At 43.8% G+C, this 27,323-nt stretch overlaps 2 protein-coding genes across 2 annotated transcripts; both read right to left on the bottom strand.

The window, feature by feature from the left end:
• Positions 1-4,117: 4,117 nt before the first annotated feature.
• On the bottom strand, positions 4,118-4,460 carry LOC108154502 (metallothionein-3). The gene is made up of 2 exons (XM_017284801.2): positions 4,351-4,460; positions 4,118-4,291 (listed from the first exon to the last, which is right to left on the bottom strand). Exons 1-2 carry the CDS (start codon positions 4,373-4,375, stop codon positions 4,179-4,181), a joined length of 138 nt encoding a protein of 45 aa, XP_017140290.1. The 5' UTR covers positions 4,376-4,460; the 3' UTR covers positions 4,118-4,178.
• Positions 4,461-19,189: 14,729 nt separating this feature from the next.
• On the bottom strand, positions 19,190-25,631 carry LOC108153934. The gene is made up of 11 exons (XM_017284031.2): positions 25,580-25,631; positions 25,305-25,522; positions 25,092-25,245; positions 23,733-23,870; positions 23,443-23,681; positions 21,686-21,818; positions 21,442-21,622; positions 21,154-21,381; positions 20,714-21,086; positions 20,524-20,655; positions 19,190-20,472 (listed from the first exon to the last, which is right to left on the bottom strand). The coding sequence occupies exons 1-11, from the start codon at positions 25,629-25,631 to the stop codon at positions 20,272-20,274; spliced, it is 2,049 nt and encodes a 682-aa protein (XP_017139520.1). The 3' UTR covers positions 19,190-20,271.
• Between the last annotated feature and the right edge of the window lie 1,692 nt (positions 25,632-27,323).

The raw sequence follows: 27,323 nt of genomic DNA, 5'->3' as shown, positions 1-27,323 counted from the left end.
CACATTTCTCTTGTACTCCAAACTCAAATACAGAGGAGTTTCATAGTGCGTAGTTAGAAAAATATATGGAGATTTTATTTTTGTTGGAGTATAACATAAAGACAATATCTAATTATTCATTGAATATCAAAATGATCCATCCCATTGGACAACACAGTCTGAGCATACGGTATTCTTTAGTCGTTTCTACTATTTCTTCCTGCTGGTATTTTTTTCCTGTAAACGGTCCCACATAATTGACGTTTCATTAGCACCATCTCTGCCTGTGTTTAAAGAACATTTACCATGCAAATGTCCACCTTAGTTGATGCTCCCTACTTCCATCCTCAAACACACATTTTAAAGTTGTTGTCCTGGCAATTAGAAAGGTCAATCTTATGATGATGATGATGATGATGGTGACGTGATGATACCAATGATGGCACTCATAAAAACTTAAATTCGTGCACACACTTGCTCTTCCTTTTTCACTTTTCCCCCATTGAACTTTTACGAAAATCGAATTTGTGAAGTTCCTATACACACACGCACCGGACCCTCAATGGGAATGGGAAAATTTCATAAATGAACCAGGATTCCACTTCAATTTATGACATAATGATATTTAAGTGGGGCAAATTGTGTTAGCCCCGAGGATGGGAAGGAGTCTGAGGAGCGTTTCTTTTGTGGGTGCTTCTTGGTATGCTTGTGGCGGCGATTTGGCTCAATTTTATGTAAATTATGGGATTATGTTGTGATTTAGAATGGGTTACAATTGGAGCTTAGGGAGCCTATTAGGAACCACTTCCCATTGATAAGGTGTTGAGGTTAATTCGAGTTTTTATGTGGTGTGATGGCTGCTCTCTGGCCATTAAATTTAACAACACATTTTTGCTAGTTTTCGTATAAAAAGTTCTCTTACTTTGTTCACCCTGCTATCCTGCGCCACACTCCGTGTGATTAATAGCTGAAAAACTTGTTTTCTAATTATTTAACACCCAAAAACTACGACAATTAATTATGTGGCTGAACAATGAAGCCCCTGACGGACATTGTGGGCGACTCACAGACACACACAGACAAATACAAAAGCTTACAACAATTGCTAGTACAACAATAAATTTTATTGTGCATATACAAAATTCTCGTTGCGAATTTTGTATGGCGCTCTTTTTTCGTACTCCTGTTATTTGGTTGGCAAATGAAATTGTAGAGCAATGCACATGCATAGAGACAGCCACTCCGACACACGCAGAAATATATATGTACATCAGATAACCAACCGATCCGTAAAGAAAGCTGAAGCACTAACAGGGTGCCTTGGTCTAAAATATTCGATGATTTCTTATTAATATCCAGTTATTTTTAAGGTGTATTTCGTGATGGTTGGGCTCCTTTTGAACTGTTTGGATTAGTTCTAAGAAAGGAAAAATGTGCTTAATTCCTACTAATTAAACCGACTGAGGGAAGAAAAGTTTGGTCAATAGCTGGCTTAATAATTTGATTATAGCAACTATTGAATGAACATCAAAATTGAAGACCCAAAGTACCCCTGATGTACATTTTCACAGGGCATATTTCGCCACTATGTTAAATTCCACTATGCTAAGAGTATACAAATGAACGTACTCGTACGAATGGATGTGGATATGCATCCCATTGCAATGCATTGCATTCGGGTTAATTGTTTTTAGGCATGCAAAAACACAGAGGGAAAGAGTAACACACAATACAATATAAAGGGAGGAGGAAGGTAGAGAGCCCGAGAGAGAACCATTTAATGGCATGGCACATTCATTTGAAACTTTTTAATTAAACAGCAAACTGTGACAAATTATTTTAACGAGCTTTTCGCAATGCAAATTGAAAATAAAAATCGTTATAAAGAAAACTCAAACGTCAGGCACAAAGCCGAATAAAGCCCCAAGCAGCTAACAGATAACATCCTCAACCAAAAAAATACAAAGAACGAAACCACAATAAACTGGCCAAGATGGGGAGGCTCACAAGAAATCTGCTTAAAACAATTATTTCAGAATAATTGGCTTTAATTGCTTCCAGCATCCCCAACACCGTCGTCAGCGCCCGAAGTCGCCCAAGAAGGGGGAAACTTATGCCAAAGTGTAGGTCATAATGGCATCTATCAGTGGGCGACGAGGGCCGAGCAAGGGCTGTCGAGGGTTGAGTGGGCGGAAGCGGAAACAAGCAATTTTGCGGCCAAGTTACGAGTGCCACAGACAGCGGCTGAACAAGCAAAACAAGCACAACACAAGACAGAAGGCTAAAGACAATAATCCGACTAAAAGATACCCACTACTCAAGAACCAATAACCTGAAATAGCATTTAATAAAAAGAATTAAGTAGAGGCGGTAAGTGCGTTTCATTTCACACAGCGACTGACATTACGATAACCTATTGTGGTTGTCTGTCTGCTGCATGTATCAGAAATAAAATATTCCTTTGAACTCTGCGATTACCGGGTATAGCAACTAAAACGATACGATGTGGAAGAAAAGATTTCGTAAAGTGTGGAAGTTTTCATCCTCTTGCCAAAGTAATTCAACAAGTTCTTAGCCAGAGATACGAGTATTTTCATAATTAACAGACTACGGTTTCTGTGCACTCTCGTATATTGTGCATATGGAAAGGAATCTCAAGTTTTAAACGCTTAAAAGACAATACCCCAGCGGTGACCAGATGTCCGACATCTGACGGCACTGGGCAAACTCTATAATTAAGTTAATAGAACCATTAGCAAAAGGGTATGTCGGGCAAGCCGCAAACAACAAGAAACCGCAGCCAAGTAAATAAAGTTGTGCGTTGGTCGCCTCCAACAAAAAGTGTTGGGATTTGGTGTGGCAACTGTGTTTGCGGATGGTTTTGTTTGCCTTGTTGTGGCCCAGACCCAGAGAGCCGAGGAGGCAAACACCAAAGTCTAAAAGCTGCTTATGACTTGCCCCGATTGTTAATTGCAATCAACTGTTCGAGCACACCTCGCCCATGGCTCTGCAAGATTAATGATGGAATTAAAAACCAAGCCAAGCCATGTAATGTGGCTGCCTGTGTATGAGTTGAGCAGTGCACTTAATTAAAAATGTTTGCCTAAATTATGTACAGACAATTAGACAGGCAGACAGGACAGCAGCCCAGACAGGCATTTCCACAATTTGTGGTTGGGATTTTTAACATTTCTGTGCCAGTCCCCAATACCAGCCCGACGCCCCATCGCCAGACCAAGGAGGTTCATTGTTAGACTAAACATGAGGCTCAGACTCACTTTCAAGAGGCTTTTGCTGAGCAATCTGAGAGCCGCCGCTCTGCGCGAAGTCCCTAAGTGGCCGCCAATTCATATTTAAGAGGGTATTATCATTTTGGTCATATGATTGCAACACTTAGAATCAGCCCCCTCCGACTCAACAAACTTGATGTATTCTTGGCCAGGATTACTCCATAATATCAAAAACTATATTCATTTGCAAGGCAAGTCCAGGCACCTAGTCTTCTTTCTTCTGTAGGTAGACTTAGTAAAAGAGGGCGAGATCGAGAAACAGTATGATGATGAGAGTATCATAACTTCGGTTCTGAAGTTGGCTTTCTTGAGTTCTTGAGTTGGTTTTACTTGATTTCCCTTTGTCACATCTTCGCTGTGGTAGGACTGGGTGGCAATGGATGTCCTGGAGCAGCGCTAATTAATTGCTTAAACAATTGCACTCTAACAGCAACCGCGCATTGTTGTGGGGTCCCCGTTGCGTATACTTAATGCGAGAAATTATTTCACGCTCACTTACAAGTGTCACAATTTCGAGTAGTGTCCTCGCTGGTCCAAATGAGACCGCATAAATTGTACAGCCTGCTTGCCTGACTGCCTGACTGCCACGCGCCACGCGCCGCAAATGCAATAACTGCGCGTTTTGGCCATGTGACCCTGGCCAAATGTGACACTAGGCCAAACGAGGATTTAACCGACCCGAGAGGCAAAAACTGGAATGGCCCCGTCATCTCTGCTATGACGCTAGCGAGGGGCAAATATTTGTCCTCGACATGTGTTTTGCTGGAATTTAGCTGCGGCAAACGCAATTCTAATTAAGCGAATATCATTTGCGACAGTAAGCGACAGTCGACGTAATAAACGATGCAATAGCTTAAAGTTTACTTTATTTTATTGCTCATTCTGTCAGGGGAAGGATACCCTGGCGGATCACTTGGCCTTGGTGGTGCAGCACTTATCCTTGGGACCAGACTTGCAGACGCACTTGCAGTCCTGATCGCAGGCGCAATTATCGCCGCACTTGGTCGCCGTGCACTTGCAGTCTGAAAAATATAATTTGTTTAAAATGAGCGACTAGACAATGGTTACACCTTCGACTCACTAGATCCACAGCCCTTGCAAACCATTTTGAAGATTGAATCGGTTGTACTTTACAACTTGTTGTTGGTCAGTGCGGGTTTGTGCCTGAGTATTTATAGGCTCGACCACCAGCTGAGGGCCGCGTGTAAATATTTTGCACTCTGCTCGTTTGATAAAGAAAAACGTGTGCAAAATCAACAGAACATACTCGACTGCAGTCAGCAGTCAACAGAAAACGAGTTGGGGAACCCTTCTTATCAGTCAGCGATAAGATAGGGGATAGGGGATCGAATCCCCTTAGATTGCTGTCTCCCAGTTAGTCTTACAAAGCCCCCGATAAACGTTACTGGCTACTTACTATGCGCAATTGGGGCTAGTTAAAGGGGTCAGAGTGGAATTACCGCAAATTGCAAAAGTTTTTAATTGTTTATCTCGGTCTCGGGCGAAACATTAGCGCAACATGGCCACGCCACTGCGATGTTGTCCTTGTCGCAATCAGCACACAAAAATCTTTCCAAGCGGATGCAAAAATTAGCCCACTCTCTCTCAAGGCTTTTCTGTCCGCCTGCTTCTGCTCCTGCTTCTGCTCCTGCCTCTACTGCTGCTGCTACTGCCTCGCAGCATTTTCAGGATGAGGTCAAATTATTAATTTAATATGCATCCGTGCCGACTCGGACTTTTTGGACTTCCGTTTGCCGCAGCGTCAACTTGCCCCGCGACCAACCAATTTTGTGGGTTATACATTCTGTTTGGATGCCCACTGGCCCACTCAAGACCTATGACACGGGATGGCCACAAAATGGCCACCATTTCCGCTGCTCCCACTCACTGTTTCTACCCAGTAGTCGTTGGGTTCGAGGGTATATTGCATTTGGATGTTATAGGCAGAATTAACGCATGTGAGTCTATTCTTGCTCAGCATAACCATTATATTTCTTTAATTAAGAGCAAAGGATTGATGAGATTCAAGAAACTATAAAATATAGTATTAAATATTGATATTATTCGCTTTAATACTCAAGTAAACGTACCACCAACCTATAGGATATGGTTTGATAATAAGCCATTATCTACCGATATGCTGGAAAGCATCCCAATTGGACATTCAAAATTAAAAGACTATAAAAACCGATATCATGTATCTCTTCTAGTATTTTTTTTTTATTCAAATTTTATTGGGATATTTCGTCCTCTCAAAATAGGTCTGTTTAGCGGGTAATCTATAGTCCGAATATAGAGCTTTACTCTCATTCTTGAATCTCTCTTCTCAGACCAGCTTTGGTGGCTTTTCTTTGTCTGATTAACGTTTAAACTCATTAAGATAACGCAATTCTTGGCGCTCTGCTTAATTTTACTTTCTTGCAAACAGCTGCCTCCGTGGTTTTGCCTCCGGTTAGGAGCTGGGGGGCTGGGGGGCTGGGGGCTAGAGATGGGGTTCAAAGGTCAGCAAGCTGGAAATCTGTTGCCATTGTCTGAAACTTGATGCTTGTAATTGGTTTGTAAACAATTTTGGCTGCTCTTTGACAATTTTCCTGGCCATTTTGTGTTGGGGCTAATTGTAAATTTTCCCCGCGCCAGTGCTTTTCAGCTTCTTATCAAAATTGAAGTGAGCATTGAGCTGGACGGCCAGGGCCAGGCCAGGGCCTGATGCCCGGCATTATGCTCTCTATGTTCACGCTCAATTAAGGTCTGTGGCTGCTGGTTGTGTTGGTCTGGCTATGGCTATGGTTTTTGGGAGCGGCTGGACAGATAGGGATCCGGGCTCTATTTACCCGCCAATCAATTCAATTTGCGACTTGTTTGCGCCGGGCATCGTTTCAGATCCGCCCCATTCGGGTCGATCCTGTGCGGTTGGGTTCGATTTGTTCGCCGTCAATAGCCGTCGGCAGCGCGCTGCGCTCCCTTATTAAACGAGCAAATATTTCGCTGGCATATTAGATAAATGCTATGATTATGATTATGGCCTGGCAAAATAGCATAATAATCTGCGGAGTTCGAGGAAGGAGCAGCAGCATAATCAAGCGGATTATGCCGAAAATATGAGGAAAATGTGAATAATTAAATGATTTGATTATGGCAAGGCTTTAATATCATTTCTCTCCTTTAAAAAGGCCATTTAAAATGTATTGTATATGAGTATATTATTACCAATAACCTAGTTGACTGGTCACCTAGTTTTAAAGCTCTTTATTGTCTGTACCCTAAGAACCTCCGAAGCAATTTAAATTTAAGCAAGCGAAGAAGGACTCAGATGGTCCCTGGCATATGTAACTTAATTCAGGCCATCAGCTTGACATGACCATCCTGACAAGTCACTTTGAACTGGTATAGGGGAAATCGTTCATGGGAACGAAAGCCAAACACATGCCATGAATCCCTCAGCAACTCCTTGTCACCCTTTTTTATCAGTCAGCAGGAACTGCACCTCAAAGAGCGCCTCAATTAGCATAATCCATACACAATGGATGACACCAAAAAGCTGAAAAGTCGAATAGTGGGATGGGAGGTGTCATACCGAGCGACAGGCAAGGGACTTCAAAGGCCAACCAACCTTTTACAAGGGCCTCTTAAAGTCATAGAAGCAAGAAGCAAGCATCATTATAAGCAAGATGAGAAGTTCATTATACTATTGATTATGCTAATTTCAATCATATTTTATTTTGGGGTCTTAAAATAGGCCTGGTTATCGCAAGGGGAATTTCAAAACCTAGTAAAGTGATCCTGAACATATACAATCGCTATTCTATATAAAGTACAACTAAGGGCTGATTGTCTCTTTCTTAAACTCAAGAGAAAACAATAGAGTACATTTATGCATTGCATTCCAGCTCCCATAGAACGGACGTTCCACGCATCTAAATGCTGTAAACAGAGTTGTTAATAGGCTAAAGTCAAAAATGTCTGATCCTATAATCAACTCAAAGCTAACTGCGGTATGCATTCTAACAGAATTTGTTAGTATTATTCACGCCCTTGGCCTTTCCGCAGCCAATGCTGCGCTTCAAATCGCATTCGCAGCATTAAAACCATTCCAGAATACGGGCCCGTGAAGGGAGAGGACTGGACTTCAGCTGGGACTGGGACTGGGACTGGGAACTACGAGAACTGAACATGTGGCCGAACAACGGAGCAACGGGCAGAGGAACAGCGACAGGAACGACATAACACTCGACGCACCAAACGAAAAAGACGGGGGGAAAAAAAGGAACCTGCAACAAGCATCGGACCAAATGCTGTCCTGGTTCTGGTTCTGGATCTGCCTACGTTGCGGCTGCTGTGGTTGCAGTTCATGGCAGCCAGAGCCCCACAGAGGGGGAGGCATGGAAGAGGCATAGGCCGGCCGAACAGACCCAAAAATGTTCTGCAATATGCGTCGAGTTGGAAAATTCATCATAAATTCCATGCGACAACATGGGAGCCAAACTTTTCATATGCTCCTCAAAATGCCGCAACGGTCTGTCCCACAGTCCCACAGTCCCAAGCATCCAACCATCTATCCATCCAACCATCCATCCCGTCCAACAGCTGCTGGCGATTTTTATTTATACATACGTTGAGATGTATGTACATACATATACCCAGCAGAGTGTTGCAACATCTCGACACGCCCACCCGGCCCCTGTCCCCGCTGTCAGAAAGTGTGGAAGTGTGTTAAATGCATATTTGTGGAGCTTAAATTCCATTGCCGACAGATGACAATCGGTAACAGCTTGGCTAGTAAATTTCATACTTACCCTTTTGCAATGGTTAACCCGAATTCGAATTTGCATAAATGCCAGATACGAGTAGTTCCCTAAGCTGTCAACCATCCGTTTACCCAACCATCCCTGCGTTATCTTTTGTGGCCTGTCATTTTTTATCGACTTGAAGTTTAACAACTTCCACTCTGCAATTATAACTACGAGCATCACTTGCATTCATTACCGAAGACGGGGATGGCACAGGGTTCTTCGGGGTTTACGACAGCCACGATGCCAGAGCGTTTTTATGACAATTTCAGAAGCTCTAATGCTTTATCATTATGTAGGTCTTATCCTTACGTGCCTTTAAAGCTGGCAATTGCCATCGTTCGTGTCCTCGATTGAAATTGCTTGGCATCAGCTGAAGTTCTCATTACGCGCTGACGTTCTCAATATACATCACACTTCCGTTCTCCCACACACACACACACACACACACACTGAGGGAAAATGCAATATATACTGGTAAACAGAACGAAATAGTAGTTTTAAAAATATAAGAGGTCTCAGTCAGACATGGGTCTCTTGGCTTATGCTTAATCCCATTCAACCTTCATCATTTGAATTATAAATTGTTTAAGTTCTGATTTAAGATTGAGTCGTTTCTAGCTAGTATTTGTGTTCAGTGCAGCCATACTGATGAACGCACAAAAGTTTGTCAATCTGCCAGCAAATGACATGCATCGACGCCGACGATGAGTGGGGCGCTTAAGAGCATGCAACACATGGCGCCGCCATGCACGATGGTGACGTGCCAATGTCACAATTATTTAGAGAACCCATCCCCATCCCCATACCATCAAAGCAAAGCAAAGCCCTCCACCAGCAGGATGGCGATGGTGGGGTGGGGAGCCCAAAAAAGATGTCGTATCCGTTGCAACTGCTGCCAACTTCCCGCATGCCAGAGAGGGGATAAGAGGTGAGAACTTGACGGAAATCACTAGAGCAACTTTTTTAATGGAATCAAATCAAATTGTTCGGAAGCTGTAAAAAGCGATTGCACGGAAGCATTTTGAGTTGTTGACAGCGAGCGGGGCGGCGCCACACGGTTGACATCGACAGCATCGACAGCCGCCAACAGTCATCGAGGTGTGAAAAAGGCGACACCAGCGCCAGAACTTGCCAAAGAAACACAAACTAAAAATCCCTAAAAATACTAGGAGGCGGAATCATAAGTACACACTTGAGAGGGAGCTCTTGGCACCGTCGTCAATACGGCGTCAAGTGTGCGCTTGTCCACGCCCATTTAGGGCTCATCCGCAAAAGGAAACCAAAGGAAAGGAACATCAGAAGGAAGCCAACGAGAAGCCACCATGTAATTGGCCAAATGACAATGTGCACAAGGTGCAAAAAGTTACCAGCAGCTGAAGCTGGGGGCAGCAAAAAGAGTACGAGCGGAGCTATGCCAAGAGGGCAAAAGTTCAAAGTGCAATCGTTCGCTTTTGGGTTATATGGCGCATAAGTTTCAGGCGGCGCTGCACTTGCACTTGCAAAGTTGCAGAGGACAGGCCATAAAAATCGACCATAAAGCGTCAAGCTGGCTTGCCACAAACTGCTCGTAAATCAACTTAACACGCAGCAGGCCCACTCCGGAGCTGACAGCCACCCGGACAGCAACATCCCCCGTCCGTATCGGGGCACACAGCTAATAATTCTTGTTGACACCATCTAAGTTATGCACAATGAACTTGAGCTGGAGAGCTGGTGCAAATTAAGATAATCAATTCATTAGTGCGGTGGCCAGCGTGCCACAGTCCCAGGCTCCTGTCCTACTCCCAGTTCCAGCCTAAAGTTTCCTTCGAAATGCACGACCAGAATTGCAATGGCAGTCGCAGAAGGAACAAATGTTCGCTCCACATTACATTTGTCTTTGGCTGGCTACCAGATTAATTGCCAATGAGTGTGTACAAGTTCGAGATGAAAGTTTTTCAGAACTCTTCCTCTTATCCGCCATCCTCCTCCATCTGTCTCTGCTCCATTGCGTCTCCGTTCCGCTCCGTGTGGCATCCTAAGTGGGGGCCACGTACATTTTATCTGCTGCTCCTGCTTCTCCTGCTTCACCTGCTTCTTCTGCTGCTCCTGGTGGGCCCCTGCGCTCAACACAATTCGAGGTTTTTGAGGTGAAACAAATTTCCGGTGACATAAACTTAATTAGCTTTTGTTCGGGCTTTTGTTTTATGGTTTTGTGGGTGCCAGTGCCTGTGGGTTGACTGGTGTAGCATGGTGGCTGGCTGGCCGGAGACTGGGGCTGTGTGTCTTCTTTGTCTGTTGGTTTTTATAAATGGCTTTGGCATGTTGAAAGGCGGCATTTAGTTTTGATTTAATTGCTCGCCCACTTAACAGATTTATCTTCAAGATACTTTTGCTTCTTTTCCATATTTAATTAATGGCACGCACAACCAAACAAAAAACCCAACAATGCAAAGCCAAACCAAATAAAACCAAAAAGGAAGCGTATCTTCTGGAGCCGAAGCATGCGATACCCTTGCTTATCCATCCCTCTCGCGGCACCTATGTAAGTATGACTGAGTCCTGTATACTCTGTGTACTCGCCTTAGAAAGTGTATTTCAAATTAAATCAGATGCAAAACAAACTACTACGAGTATTAGCCATCAGCAGTCAGACGGCAAAAACTTTTCCCAACCACTTTTGGCATTTGGCTTAGGATTTCGGTGGCCCATCTGCCTCCACCCGCTCCCGCTCCCACTCCCACTCCCATTCAAGTTTAATAAAATGGGAAAATATTTACCGATAATATCACAAAATAATAATACATAACTGTTTACCGCAAACAAAGGCAGCGAGAACAACAAGACCAACAAGGAGCAGAACCAGCATGGGCAAAAGTAATGAAATTGAAAACTGAGCTTATGCCGAACGTGGATGAATAGGTGAAGCTAGAACTGAAATAAAAGGCAAGCCAAAGTGGTCTGGTCTTGGTCCCAGAGAGGCAAGGATTGGAGGAAAACTGCGTGCGTGTGAAATAGTTGTGGACTCACAAACGGCACATGCCCGTAGGATTTGAACGAATCCAACGCAGTGAGTGCAGAGTCTATAAGGACTTTTCAAAGTAACTAATACGAATGCAAATGGATGTATCTGTATATGTATACATGTGTCCGTGTGAATATCAGGCGACCAAAGTTGAAATCTGTTCCTATCTCGAACCACAATTCGAAGAATAATAAGTCGCACTTTTTGCCGACACTCCCAAATTTGTTCAACATTAGTTTTCTTTAAGCACTGTCTCTGATTTAATTACCTACGGAGTGAGCTCACTAAACTTTAAAGAAAACACTGAAAAATATGTGCTTTTTATATCCACCTACACCCAGGAAAAAATACAATGAGATCCGAATAGTTTCACTTATTTTTTCCATTTTTATGCAATTTAATTTGCACCGAAAGTGGAGATTTTTAAATCTTAAGTGCCTTTATTTATATTTTGACATTAAATATATATAAATATATTTCATATTGAAATTATTTATATTTCGTACCCAAATTAATAAATTGTATATATTTTAATTTGTTTTTTATTTAAATTAAATACGGGCTGTAATAAAAATACTTTTTAATCAATTTTGTTTAAATCATGGTATATAAAAACCAAATATTTATTTAAATACCGTTGTGATTCTTGTTACTATGCCGTTTGTCTCAGTGTTTTTTCACAGAAATTCCTACATATATAGGAATTAGTAGTCCCAGTCGATGCTTATTGAATTGATATCTTAAGATTCTCTTCGATCTACAGCCGCATTTGATATCTTTGTTCCCAGCCAGTTTCACTATATTTTCTCAATTTCATTATCCAATTCGATCGCTTACCTTTTGTCGCCTGCACACTTAAGGGGGGAATCAGAGCCGCCATGTGTGGGCTCATAAATACTTCATCAGGCGCAGAGGACTAAGAAGTCTAAAGGTAAGAAAACTTTTCACTGAGGCTAAACTGACGATATAATGATCTCCCCAGGGTGTCGGGCAGCACACACATATGCACACACACTTCCAAAGACCCAGCCACCAACAAACCTACACGCAGACAGAGCTGATTAGGTCCTGAATTGAGATTCCTGCAGCATTGCCTGGCATCTCACCTTAATCGGCTGCCACAGTTACTTATGCTTGCCATTGCTTGCTGCCAGCTGCCTGCTGCTTGTGGATGCTGCCCCACATCTACAACGACAGCTCTTACCCCAGATCGTCCTCCTCCGGCGCTGCTTCATTCCGGACAATATTAACAGGAAGTGAAATCAAAAGGTTGGCTTTTACTTGATTTTCTCAATTCAGAGGCAGCTCGAAGAACCCCCTTGGCCAGCCTCCATTGTTCGTGTGGCTTGTAGTTTAACTTTATCATCTTCACTGGGCGGTCGGGGAAGTTCCTTAGCTTCCCTCTCTTTCTCTATGCCTCTGCCTCAGCCTCAGACTTGTCTTGGACCCCCTTGCCACTCTCCCCTTGGGCCAAGTTGCCTACCATCTTTCAACTCATCTCCGTTTCCGTTTGCTTTATTCTGCTCGGCATTGGTTTGTCCGGGTCCGGAGCGTGCTCCATGGCTGTGGCTGTTGCTGTTACTGCTGTTATTGTATAAGCAGCTCATCTGCGGCTGAGCGCATTTTATTTGCTTCAAATTGAGTTATGCCTAATGAAAATCAAATAAGCCGCAATCGAGCCGGAAATGTTGGCTGAGTCGTGTCCTTGCCCGCAGTCGCTCCCTGCCCCCCGAAGCATTGCCTGCCACTTCTCGTTTGGCAGTTTGTGACTTTACATTAGCTTCATTGCCAGACTATTGACGCCCTTTGTTGGTGTCCCCCCACCAACATAACTCTGGCTAATGGCAAACACATCAGATGCGAATCAATTAAAATGGCTTCGAATGGATTGAAAGAGCCACAGAGTACACACCGTAGGCGTTGATCGTAAGCCCAACTTGAAGACTGCCTCTTGGTAAGCCTTTTTGGGCCACTTAGCAGGCAGAGTGGATTCCAGACTTGAGTGTACATTTAGTCACACATATATTGTATATTCATTTCATATTTAGTTTCCAGTCTGCGGCTGTGAAACTGTGTGTGCAAAAGAGAAATGAGGGAAAACTCACACAGAATTTTGTTTTTACATAAAATTGCCTTCCCACTCATTACCCTGCCCCCACATGAGTATCTGTTTATGTGTGTGTAATAGCCCCAGAAGCAGGCAGACCCTCCTCCTACCCCTCCTCCTAGCGTTAAGTGCAAGTGTGGAAAATTATTTAATGACTTTTCTGAATTTGAAACGGAATTCGTGAGTGCGTTGCGGCAAAGTGCGAAGTATCCCGGGGAGGAGGAGGCCAAATATTTGCATACGCAGACGGGGAGTCAGAGTGCAGGGAAGAGCAAGGGGGGTGGGTGCACAAAGACGGAGTCGAGCCATTAAAGCGGTCGAGGGCAAACCTTTGCAACTGCCAAGTGGCAAGTAATTTGACCCCAAGGCCCTTCACTGAGCAACTTTTTTTACCTACAATCTTATTAATTATTAATGCGTCTTTGAAGTGCAACGCGTCGGCCACTTGGCCAGGCTCCACCACCACCATCATCATCCTCGTTCTCCTCATCAGCATCTCAGCATCAACGCCTAACGAAGCCGCACTCGAGCAGCAGTCTCCAGGAGCGACGACGGTGTCAACATTAATTTGTGTTCAGGCGACACTCGCAAGACAGCTGACAGCTCTCGGAAGGAAAACCAAAGCTGAAGATGGGAGATGGAGAGGCAGTGGCTGGGGCAGGGGGAGATGAAGCCGGAGGTGTAGCTGAAACAGTAGCAGCATATAATTTGTAATTAATGACCAGTTAAAGAGAGCAACCTTTGGACAGAAGAAGAGCTGAGCACTGGGACTTTGTCGGCCTGCGATTTACACTGGCAAAATGGGTGACAGCCAAACGCTGATTTATTGCCAGAGACCGCAAAATTTATATGCCATCTCACTGACTCGCCGAACCCCTGTACAGACGGTCCCTGCAGATCCGGTGCCGTGCCTGCCTGCTTGCTTCCTCATTCTTGCCACATTGCGCCTGCTTGTCTTTACAATCCATATTCCGTTTTTCGTTCACTTCCCAAAAAGTACACTAGACGGTTAATAGAAGTTGAGTGAGAGCCTGCCGTTCTCCAGCGCTTGGCATGCTAATTGACCAAATGAGGAAAAACCATATCGAACAACCAACAAAATAACCATTAAAACCATTATCGATATTAATTAATATGTATTAAAAGCAATTATAACAGGGCGAACACTGGCTTAACACTCTAGTTAAACCAATCAAAATTGATTATTCAATTCAACTTAATCGAGTGTAGAGTTCCTCCCTGCTGGTCCATACATTTCTGAGCCACAAAGAATATCCAAGAGCCGATTGATCGCGGTAAGTGACCGATGGGTAAATGGTGGAAAAAAATTACGAATCAATGAGCTGGCAATAATACATAGGCTGCCTGTTAAGACCAGGTCAAAATCGCCACTTCCATTTAAAATTTCAGAACGAAAAATTCATCTCTGGAGAAACATTTCCATATCATGATTTTTTACGATCTGTGACATTCAAATTTTGGTAATGAAACATTATACATTGCCCCTGTGAAAAGCTAGTAAAACGAAACGAATTACAATTTAAGTATATTTACATAAATTTAAACCACATTAAAGCAAGCGAACCGTATTTATAGATAAATTTAAAGCACAAATAAACAAAAATGGAATAATTAATTACCGTAAAATGACAATGTGTTTTTTTTAGAGTAAACAAAGAGTCGACTTGCATTTACCTTAGTATTTTTTTCTATTCCTGCAACATTTGAATGTGAAACGTCAGCAGCATCTCGACACGGCTTGCCTTTATGCTCGTCTCTGGCTCGGTTCTCTTTCAAATTTACTTCTCTCTTCGATTCCACCTTCCACGAACTCTTTTTTTGGTGCGACTATTGTGAGGAAGGAGGAAGGAGTAGCCCCTGTTTCATTTTGAAGTCATAGGTCCCCGGCAAAGTGCAATTTATCTTGTGTACCAGGCAGATGAATCCGATAGTCAATGGCCTGAGCCTGAGCCTGAGCCCACTTACAATTCTGTTATTACTCCTCCAGTCTGAGCCCCAGATACCACCCGTCCCAGTTCCATCCAGATTGGGGATCTGTGGACACATTCGTTTCATTCCTTCTTCTGCATGTTTTGACTTTGTCTGCGGCTGTTGTCACTCGTCCGACTTAGACCCTTCTGTGGATGCCAGGCCTAAGCCAGAGACAGAACCTGCCATTCAAAGTGTAATTCCTCAATTACACAAGTGTCTATAGCTGCTCGCCTATGATTCCTCCCCACCCCTCCGCTTCCCCTTTCAATCTACTGCTCGAATTGTCGACGTTTTCAAGCGCATCCGTAAGCCGGCGCCCGGCTTCCAGCTGGTGATTAATGGATCTCCGCTCCCGATTCGATGTTTTGCCAACCTAGAAACGCATCTAAGTGAAACAACACGGGAGATAACAGTTTAAGCCGATTCGCAACTGTATTTATTTGGTAGCCAACTTTTTAGCTAAGTGCAAAACAATTTACCCAAATTCGCACACAGCCAACACACACACACACACACACACACGCACTAAACCACACAAAAACTTGCATATGTATGCATGTATGTATATTGTTCATACATGTTTGCTTAATTGTTCCCCCGACTATTGCCTCTTTGAGGCGACTCCCCCGCCGCACGGAACCTCTTTGTTGTTGGTGCTGCTGCTGGAATGTATTTTCCCCGTGCAACGTAAAGCCTGCCAAAGCAGCTCTGCACTTTTGCGGGTCTCGCTTTTTCTCTATGAAATACCCAGTAGAATGGTGGAGCATATTGGGTTTTGAGTCCCCCTATTTTCGGGAAGGAAAGAAGTTCGATTTAGGGGTAAAAAAATTAATTAAGGTATCCCTTAAAATTAATAGATAGATAATAGGATTCTTAACCCGGATATGTTTTAATATTAAATGTTTGTATGTATTATGTATTATTATTACTTATTATGTTTCATGTGTATTATTATATTATTATTATCTATTATATAATGCTAGTAAATAATTATGACTAACAATTAACATGGTTTGGAACCATAGCTACTGAGTCCTCAATTTTATATATAGTAATATTGTTGCACGACTATATAAAGGTATTTTGTACCGTCCAGAAGGATTATGATAATGATCCCATGATCCCTGTATATTAAGACTTTTAATAAAGTTAAAAGAGTTTAAGCCGAACATATGTTTGTTTTCATGCATAATGTTTGTATTTAATGATTTATTAATTGCTGCACTATAACAAAGAATGCGATCCATTTAAAAGACATACATTTATGTTGGATGTATATCAGTTGTAGAAAGAAAACGCATCACTGTCTTAACTTTTTAATAAAACTAGCTCATACGAATTTTCCTTGAGATATTGCCATAATTTATTGCACTCCCGCATCTTTACTTTAAGATTGAGTTTCTCTGTGCTACAGGGTATGCCAGTCGTTGGAAGAAAAGAGTGCAACTTTTGACTGAAACTTTCCCCTCGGTTGTTTTATTATGCTAATGCAGCACAGCGCTGGGGTAACGGCAACCCCCCGCCACCTGCCGCGTAGTCAAGTGTGTTGATTGGCGCCCTCCCCTCTTCGCTCTTCCCTCTCACAAACACACACCCACACACACGCATAGAAGGAGAAGTCCCAGCTTAGAGGGGGTTGGGGCTGTAGAACAATGAGGGCTTGCAACATGTGAAAACTGTGCCAGCGTCGAGGAGGGAGAGTGTGCATTTGTGTAATGCCTTTTAAGCAGCATTAGACTAAGCCAAAACTTTGATGGAGAAGCCAATACCAAACACCTCATAAAATATGAAAGAGCCCCTCGATATGGGGCGGGGGCGCGCTCCAACAAAAGCAAAAACGAGAACAAGAACAAACAAATGGCGCAAATTTAAAAGGACGTCAAAGACACGCCGCGAACGGGCGTCTCGGCCAGGTCGTTTGCCTGAGAACTTCAGCAGACTGTAAAATGAAATAATTATGAGCTATAAATTTGCCGGCGTCTTGGAAAAATTGTCGCAAAAGCTGCGGGGGCAGGGAGATGGAGCTGGTGAAGGATCAGAGGTAATGGTAGGAGAAAAAAGCAGAAGAAACAGGCTACGATGCCTGAGTTGATAATGAGGCAGAACCTTAGACGCCGCCGTTGTTGAGGCAACCTTACCGCCAGACAGCGACAAAACACAGGCAATTATGCAGAGCAAAAAATATACCGAATTCCTAATTGGATCGATTCGAATTCCACGGCTCCTCATGCCCAAGCGATTTCCAAAGGATGCGAACATTAAAAATTCATAAGACTCCTCGCTTTGCAGATGCTAATTCAATTTAAAGGCCTCAACCTCTGGGCCCAGCCTTTCGAACCCAGATGGAACAGGCAAATCCACTTGCATGCCTGGACCCCTCTTCGAGCTCATATTTTATCGGTCCTGTCGTCTGGCTGCAGTTGCACGTGCCAATCTACCCGAAAGCTCCTACTGTCTCCCCTGTCCCCCCTCTCTGTCGGCCAGGACTTTTATCAGAGCGCGTAAATTTTCAGAGGGGACGACAACGCCTCGCACAGATTTATTTTATTTACAGCAAACTCGTTTCCCCGGTGCTGCCACTGCCGCCGCCGCCGCCTTTTATATAATTTCAATTATCGCCTGTTGGCTGTGGGCCATAAATTAAGTTAAAATCTGAGACGTTGCAGGTTGCGTTGATTGCATGTGAAAAATATTCCATTTTCCCAGTCATTTAATTAAGTGCAAATGCATAAGTTATGAACTCCAGAAAAGTAGTGGAAGGAAGTGAGGGTTTTGGGGTCGCCTTTTTATGTCGTGGATTTTCGAGCAAGTTTATTGAACCCTTTGACTGAGATAAGAGCTTTGTTCGGGGGCAAATCCGCTGCTTAAACTTTTGCCGACCCCGAAAAAATTGTCGTATAGCTGTCAGAACTGTCCCGGAGGGGCCATAGACGTGTACAACTTTTCCAACAGGAACAACATCAGTCCGTGAAGGCTAACAAACGGAAACAAACAGCTGCATTAGCAGCCACAAATCAGCAACAATCACAGCAGCAGCAGCAACATCAGCAACAGCAGCAACAGACAAAGTTGAGCGCACTCACTTAAAAATTCCAAACACAGTACGGAAATATGCAAAATCTGGTGGAATGGACCAAACAAACAAACAAACCCAAAAACCAGGAAACAAAGAATTTTTGAATGCCGAAGATGGAATGCTCTTCCATAGCCGTTGATTCAATTCTAGAGGAATAGTTAACTAAAACGTGTATTAAATGGTTGATATATTATTTATTTATTTATCTAATATTTAAAAATCTCGTGTCACCGTAAACCGATTTGTATACAAATTTTTTTCTTTTTTTTAGTCATGCGAATTTAATAAAGTGCAAATGCATAAGTTATGAACTCCAGAAATTATTTTCCTTTCTACCACTACCCACAAATTTTAAATCGGGATTTTAGTACTTTTGAATGAACAAAATGTTTGTGTGTGTGTTACGTGTTTTGCGACTGTGAAAGGTTTGCACTGTGAGCAATTCCATTGGGCCGCCGAATGAATAAATCAGGAAGCATGCGAAATAGCAGATATCGAAAATGTGAGTGTGAGCATGTCCCAATAGCGTGAATTTCAATTTCCAGAGGCAAGAGATGAACGAAATTAACCACGATGGTGCTAGAGTGCTAAAGATAAAGAATGTCCCCATAGTCATGCACTCAAATTTAAACTTGAGTCATCAGGAAAATTAAAACTAAAAGGAATTGAGACACCACCACAACCATTGAAGGACATGTTCATTGGCACGGATCCAGATTCAAACCAGTTCCTGAAGTCCATTCGCTCATTCAATTAATGCGATCGGAGCAATAGTTGACTTATAAAATTGTAGACTAAGATGAATCCTACATCACAATAAATAGTTCAAAGCAGAGCAATACAATCTTTTATAATAATTTATAATACTTTATTTGATAATTTGATAATAAATAGTCATAGTCACAAAATGCAACACCAACTGCTAAGCTACGAGAAAGATGAACCGTGCAAAAGAAGCACAGCCGGATATGGCTATTTAACAAAACTATTATACATTCACTTCATGGTTATAAATATTTCTACTCTTGAAAGTTGCATACATCTTGAGAAAATCACGATACCCTCTGCACGGAAATCCAAGGAGAGAGAACGAGAGCAACGACAACGGAAATGACACAGCCGCCATGTTGGTGAACTTGTTGTTGTCGTTGTCTCCGACTGTAGCTAAAGTTGCTGTTTGTTTCTTGGTTTGTTTGTTTGTCGCTTTGAAACGAGGTGTTAACGAGCGGAGTAGACGGCATATGCAGGTGAGATTTACGGAGACTACGGTGGAGCATTAGAAGCAGTAGAGATTCCAGCAGGAGCAGCAGTTGCTGGAGGGATTTGAGTAGCAGGAGAGATTCGAGTATAATGTGGCGGAGCAGCAGCGGCGGACCAAGAAGAAGGATGCCGCTAGAGACTTTCCAATCTGCACTAAGAGTGGCCCGAACCATGTGAGTGGATGTGTGGGCGTGGGCCCCGTCCAAAGCTGCGCCAAATTAGTAATAATGAATAATTTCCCACAGCGATAATTAAGGGCATCATTAAAAATGTTGCCGGGGATGAAATTGAGTTCGTCTGGGACTAAAACGCTTTTCCAATTACCACGAAACACAGGGCAAAAGCCATTTTCCGCTTGCATATCCACAGTCCTACCAGTAAGTCCTCCCCAAAAAGCAGCCCCAAAACGCCAGCCAGTTCTTGCCACATGTCCGTGGCAAGTGCAGCCGATAGTGCCGGAAAACGATACCGAATGCTCACGGAGATGAGCTCACTTTTCACTTGGCCATTCGGCCGTGACGCTTAACCAATGCCGGCCAACAATGCCGCCGGTCGATGTCGATTCCCTGCTGGCAAGCTGCTGTCATATTTTGCGCCGTGGGAAACTGGCACCTCACGCTACGCCCCTCCTTCGACTAAGCCGGGGTTTTGTGGCTTTTGCGTGTGATTTTGATGTTTGCTGTGACACGTGCTCATGGTCGTCGTCGTCCAGGATGAAAGGGGGGGCGGGGAACTCAGCTGAATTGCAGGAACGATGCACGAAAATGGGCAAATTATTTGATTTTCTTTAGCCCACAGATGGCAGTCTCCACCAAGAGGGCACTGAAAGCGAAGGTGTAGCCAAAGGCCAGGACAAATAGAGCCCCAGTGATGTTGCTGACATTTAGGGGCTTCGGTGCACCCTTGGCCTTGTGCCCGTTGACCATATCCAGCAGAATTTCCTGTACCTTCTTGTCCATATACTTGACCACAAACTGTAAATTAATTAATTAATTAGTCAGAGTGACATACAAATAGGAGACTACCTCCAGCTCCCAGTGAACATAGAGACCCGTCTCCTGGCAGGTGAGAATATGCTTGTCCAGCTCCGGCATCAAAGTCCAGCCACGTATAGACACAGCCCGGGTCCAATCAAAGTACAGATCATCGTGCAGAACCTAACACGACATATTTTATACAAACCAAGCCCATGAGATGTGAGAAATTTCCCCTTACAATGCGGTTCTCCAATGCATCCGCGGGCACATAATTTCCAACCGAAAGAGACCCCGAGACCAGACGCTCGATCCCCAGTCCATAATTGGGGCTGAAGCTGGCATTGGACAAGAAGCTGTGGTCGCGCACCTCAAAGTTCCTGGCCAATATCTGCTCGATGCCCAGATCGGAGCTCTCCACGGTATGGACCCAGACAATGGAGGGGGCTGCCCATTTCCAGCCAGCTTGTGCCCACTTCTCGATGGTGTCCACGGGAGCACTGTAGAAGGGGACTGTCAGCAGCGACTTGAGCTGTCCGCTGTAGATGTTCTCCAGCGTGATGGTGGCGCACAAGAGCGTAGCCAGAAAGAAGCGAGTGGCAAACCGATCAAAGCTAGAGTGGAATCAGAAAAAGGAAACATAGAGTTTAAAACCCAAGCATGATGTCAACTCGAACACACCTGAGTGGAGCCGATGGCTGCTGGATGAACAGAGCAAAGGTGTCCAGCAGGGACTGCTCGATCTTCCTCGCATGATGGAATTCTGGCTCATATCTGCAATAACCCAGCCGAAAGCTTGCAAACTTCATCACATATAGAAAGACGCCGCAGATCACCATTGTAGAGATGAGCAGCAGCCACGTGGCGCCATTGAAGGGTAGAATATTGGTGCGCCAACTGGGTAAGGGTCTATAAAGATTAAAACTTCAATTGGAAAAGGAGAACCTGAGGTTAAGGGTATTCCATTACGCCGGTGCTGGTCCCAGAATTGTCACCGAGGAGCGGGCAATGTGATACGAGGTCTCCGTGATGCCGTCGTACCAGTTGTAGATGCAGCCAATGGCCAGTTCCACGCGCTGTTTGTAAACGTCCCCCAGCATGCCGTCGCTCGACTCATTCTCATAGATGCTGCCCCAGTTGTCGGCCCCGTCTGGAACAGGGAGAACGCCTTAAGATTTGGCTCCAGTCAAACGGTGCCCCTGGCACAACTTACACGCCTCCACACGCAAATGACAATGGTGCACCTGACAGAAGGTCTTCATCACATTGGCCTCGGCGCCGTAGTACGCAATCGAACGGTTAGCCCCATGCGGGTGAATGGGATCTTCATTGCCCTCGCCAGCTGGCTGCAGTACCGTACGTGTAAGATGATCAAGGGAGAACTGCTTAATGGTAAACTATTGCTGGCCAATCAAGCGTCTGGGCTAATTTCGTTAATGGCCTTGTTATGGCCACGCCCCACACACACAAAAACACACACAGTGTTGGGGCAAGTTGAGGGCATTCAAATGGACATCGACACTTGCCTCGTCGGGTGGCAATTAAATGGAAACACGTAATTTAAATCAATGTTGGAGCCGGAGCCAAAGCTAAGCCCCAAACAAAACCACATGCACATGCTTGCGGCTGTATTCGCCCTCTGTCTCTTTCAGCGTGTGTGTGGGTGTGTGTGTGTGTGTGTGTGTGTGTGTGTTTATGAATGGGAGGTAGTATTTGTGTTACTGTTTGTGTGGGCGTGACCGTGTGTGTGTGTGTGTCTGTGTGTGCTTACAAATGTGCGAATGTCCTTAAGGCAAACAATTGAGTGCGAACAAAACTTTTGCCAAATGACAACAAAAGAACTTTCTTTTTTACAACTGGCACAGTGGGGCTAAAATGTACAAAAATAAAAGAAAAGGATAAATCCTAGTGGATTTTGTATACACATCTCTAATGCCTTTTCTTGTCTGATTGATCCGAGACACTGTGCTTAGACTGGGTCTCAGAACACTGTGAAAGAAAATTTGTCTATTCATTTCGGGTAAACTTTCAAATTTGTAACTTCAATACTCATATAAAATGAATGTTGTACGATATCTTTAACATAATATTGATAATTTTTTTAAGTCCCTAACACTTCAAGAAGAATAAATCTATAGCATGGCGACGAAAAACCGAAAAAAGAGGTTGATTTAATAATCTACAATTTTAAATAGCATATTAAATTATTCTAAACACAGTTTATTGGATATTTTAATTGTTTTAAAAATACATATAAACTAGGGCGACTACCCAATACTTTTTCTATATAATCGAGAGATAACATAGCTACATATATAAATAGTATAGGAGCATTACCAGAACAGTATAGAAACATTTCTGATATTTTGGAGAATAATTTTTGAAGTGCGATATTTTTCTAGGTGGCTGCAAGACAAAGTCTATTTTTTTTTTATTATCCCCAAGTCCAAAACTATGTGGCGTGGTGTAACCAAACCAATCATATAGACGGCTCCTGACAACTGCTCTGGCATCTGCAACCTCCTCCGCATCCATAGACACAGGACCACAGGACAACATGTGCTTACATTTTAGTTCCCAAAATCGTTGCCCACAACGACAACAAAGGCAAATAACTAAGCACCTCTCACCCACACAGAACAGAGCCCATCCACCCACAGAATGAGGCAACCACTGGACATTTATTCATGATGAGTCCACACACACTGAGCCCCGACTAATGCAAAGACAACGATGTGAATGGGGGCCAGATGAAGATGAGGCCCAGAACGGACCAGGGCCAGAGAGGATAAGGAAGAGGATGAGTGCCAGTGCGAGGACAACCAATTGGCTTTGCTTAATGTTGGCGTGCAAATCTCTGGCATTTGTGGCCCAGTCTGCTCCCGGGACATGCCACAGGGGGCAGGCCGCAGGGTTTGGGGGAACAACAACAACAAACGATAAATATAAACTTAACCGGCAATTACTTACCACATAATTAGTAATTGTATATGGGACATAAGTAATGGAGCCCAAGCGCAGGGTGCGCTGCTGCAGATCGAGTAGCTTGTTGGGATAAAGTTCGACCCGGCTGTTCCCGGCAAAAGTTTCGTTCGGCAAGAATGCGCCCAGGCGCACGGCATCCAAATTACCAAAGGCTCCGACAAACTTTTGTGTCCACAGCTCGAAATTGATGTCGCGGTACGGCAAAGTGGCTCCGGCTCCTCCATCTCCATCTCGCACATCCACATCCCCATCCACATCCACATCTCTGGGTCGACTCCCATCCCTCGTGCTTTCCGTGTTTACCGATGTGCCCTCTTTATGCCTGTGGGCTGGTACTGGTACTGTTACTGGTCCTCTTTCTGGTCCTGTTACGGCTCTTGTTCCTGGTCGCACCATCAGATGGTGTGGGTAGACTAAAGCGCATTACAACGATTTCCCGTTGTTGGACAAGCAGAAACAACAAACAAGCAGGGGACATGCGAAAAACAAAAAAAAAATGGGCGGAGAAAGCTGGCATTAGTTTTGCGCAGATCGACTGCAAGCTATCCAGTATTACGGGATATTATTTTGACTTATAATGATTAAATGGTACAGAAATACCATTTTAAAAAAATAAATAAACTAAAAAACATAATAATATTTTGTTTAAAGTGCTAAGAAAACAGATTTAGAAAGTGGAAAATAAAGAGATAACCCAAGCATTATTTTCAATGAAATTTCTTTAGAAAAACTCTTGTTTCAATATTGAATGTATAAAAGAATACATATATACGGATGTCATAGCACAGTGTTAATTAAGTGGTAGCTTTTCAGTCAATTAATTTTATATAAGATTGGCTAATTTTTCAAAACGTAATTTCATTGCATTATTTTGTACGAAAGAGTTATAAAATGTGGCGAACTAAAGTCTTGGCAGAGCTATCACTTTGCACTTTTTTTATGGAGTATGTTCATGGAATATCATATCCAGAACACCTCCAATCGTCCAATAAATCCAATAAATACAGTTAAGGAAAAAGAAACCAAAGAAAATCGTAAGCTATGTCAAATACAGGAAAGAATATATCATATATGTATGTATGTGTTTTTGTGTAATATCTGCAAACGTCAAAGTCTCCTTCATACCATTACCTCTGCATTTCACACTTTTTACTACCTTCCGACATACACTCACACATTGTCAAGCCACCCTCTATCTTCAATAAATACAGGGTATGTGAAAAGAAAATAAAAAAAATCGAAACAAAATTAAGTCGTGGCAAGCAAAACAGTGAAAAGAAAGCCAACAAATAAAGAAAAAGACGGAACGGAACGGAAAAGAAAGCCCAAGCAGAAAAAAGCCAAAGTTTACAATTGAACAAGACGCCGTCGAGCGTTGAAATTATTGGCAAGTGCTAAAGTTTGATCAACTGGCCACGAATGTCCTGCGGTGGTTGCCCGCTCCTATTTGTGTTGCACAGTGTCAGAGCATGGAAAAAGTTTTCCAGTTGGATTTGTTTAGACATGCCCCAGAGGGGGCTGGCAAGAAGTCACCGCTTAAGCTAATAAATTGATGTTGGGGGAATGGGAAGCGACGGAGTTCCAGGGGAGCATTTCAATTGAAATGTGAGATCAATGAACGCCACTTCACTTACACTGCAGAATGTCCATGGCCAACAACTCCTGGGGATGTTCATCCTCGCACAAGAACAGATATCGCTTGTCCTTGAGGCGCACATTGGCATTACGTGTGGCATAGTATCGGGCATGGAGAAAAAGATTCGTCTGCGACAGGATTGTGATGAATCCCTTAAGAAGAGGAGGTATGGTAACATGGTAACAGCCTCGATTCTCTTCTCTAAACCTACCTCTATGGTGCTGCTGTTGACGGCACTCATGACCTGCCACTCAAGTTCCGCCAAGTCACTCAATTGTCCGACATTGATCCATTGCAGGAGTATGGATTGACCAAAGCCCTTAAGCACAAGCTCCAGAGATCTCAGGTACTCCAGTTGAAGGAGAGTTGTGGTCCGGGTATTGTTGTGAACGATCAGAATGGACGAAAAGGAAGCGAAATATTGTCCAACTGAGGGAAAGAAGAGATTAGGGTGTAAAATGAGAAGTATAAAAACTGCCTTCTTACTTATAATCCGAAGCAATGGACTCAGCTGCATCACGAGTGGCTGGAACAACATCTTGCCGCTCTATTGGTCTCAAATGCAGGGAAAATCAGCCTTTATAGGAGGGACTGCGACTTAATGACCCTGCATCGATTGAGGAACAAATTGATTTGAGCTCGAACTGTAATTGAAAACACTCTGGTCGGCCCTGGGTCTGGTCTGGTCTGGCTATCATTACAAACTTCCAATGGGCATTGTTTGCCCAGACATTATCCTAATGAAACGCACACAAGACATTACAATATTTGCATAATTCACTAAACAATCCTCTGCAGGTCGGGGGAAAATCGAACAGAGGTGGATGGGAGTTTGTCAAGTAGAACAACTCCACTGCCAATCAAGCGAAACCCTTCGAAGTGAGGTGACTGCAGCATTCGATCCCTTAATCAACCCTGAACGGCCTTCCCTCTGGCTGTGGGCCAATTAGCGAAGCCACAAATTAGCGACAACAATACTGCCAAAAGACTGACTTTCATTATGAATGCGAACAAAGCCCCCAGCCGAAAAGAGTCGGCGGATGGTAGACACAGAACTGAGGCAGACCAGGCCAAGTGTCAATTGAAACAATTCAATTGGTCTGGCCAGGAGTGGGGGAAGCCAGGAGTCAATGGAACAACGCAGTCGTGGCCAATGTGAGAACATAAACGGACAGACCCAAACGTCTGCTGTTCTCTCCCTCTCTCTGCGGGAATGTGTGAGTGTAGGGAGTGCTTAACCAGTGGGTTATTTGAAATTGAAAGACGGATTAAAGGATTTACTCTCCTGGCAAGGCAGACCGGAACCAGCTGGAGACACAGAAAGAGAGCCAGCAGGCACGACGAGCGGGGAATGACGGCAGTCTGACTCCGGCTCTGGTCATTCGAGTGCCCAGCAGGCGACGATTTTATTGCCCCGACAACCTGCTAGGACCTGCCCCCCAAAAAACAACAACAAAAAAAAGGCCAGCACACCCACACATGGCTGTAACTACGGCCACATCCACTCGGGGCCCCCAATGGCAATTAAACACTCAAGCGGCGTTTTGTGGAGGCGTGAGAGTTGGGTTGCGATGCCCCCTATTCGGGGTTATTCGAAAGTCAATGGCATTAAAAATCCATGAAACGGTTTATCTTCTCTGAAATGATTCATTGGATAGCAATCAAAGATAAAGATCGAGATAAAGCGTTTACTAAGTTAATAGCTGAGAAATGGGCGCATCAAACCAGAATAATATTTAATCCATCCATTCCATATTTCAGTTTTGCAACGTTACTAAAATATAAGAAATACAGCTTCATACGAATCCACTTATATGTATGTAACAGCGTCCTCGCAGGTTCCAGAATATCGTCTGTTGGACAAAAGATGGGAAACTCAAAACTATGCTCAGCGCCTTGAGTCAACCAGCACTAATCAAGATACACATGGCAGACCAGTGAGTGAGTGTTTTATTTGGTCTTTTTCTGGTTCCATGTCTGTCCGCAGAAATGGAATTTACTCACCTCGCACACGCAACTATCGGGCAGCATTCCCGGAGCCAGCAGCCAGGAGCCGGGCCGGACCGTGCCTGGCGCAGCACCACCGCAGGCTGGCTGGCCAACAAGCCGACCACAATGTGGCCAACAAGCACCAGTGGCCAGAACAGCAACATATGTATGGCCAAAAGAGAGAGTGTTTCTGTGTGTGAGCAAAAGAGTGCGTGGCGCATTTTTAGCTAAAGTTTTTTCA

Source organism: Drosophila miranda, chromosome 2 (genome assembly GCF_003369915.1).
Source record: "Drosophila miranda strain MSH22 chromosome 2, D.miranda_PacBio2.1, whole genome shotgun sequence".
Lineage (NCBI taxonomy): Eukaryota > Metazoa > Arthropoda > Insecta > Diptera > Drosophilidae > Drosophila > Drosophila miranda.
The sequence above is the reverse complement of the archived record's forward strand: the minus strand, read 5'-3'. Positions and strand labels throughout refer to the sequence as shown.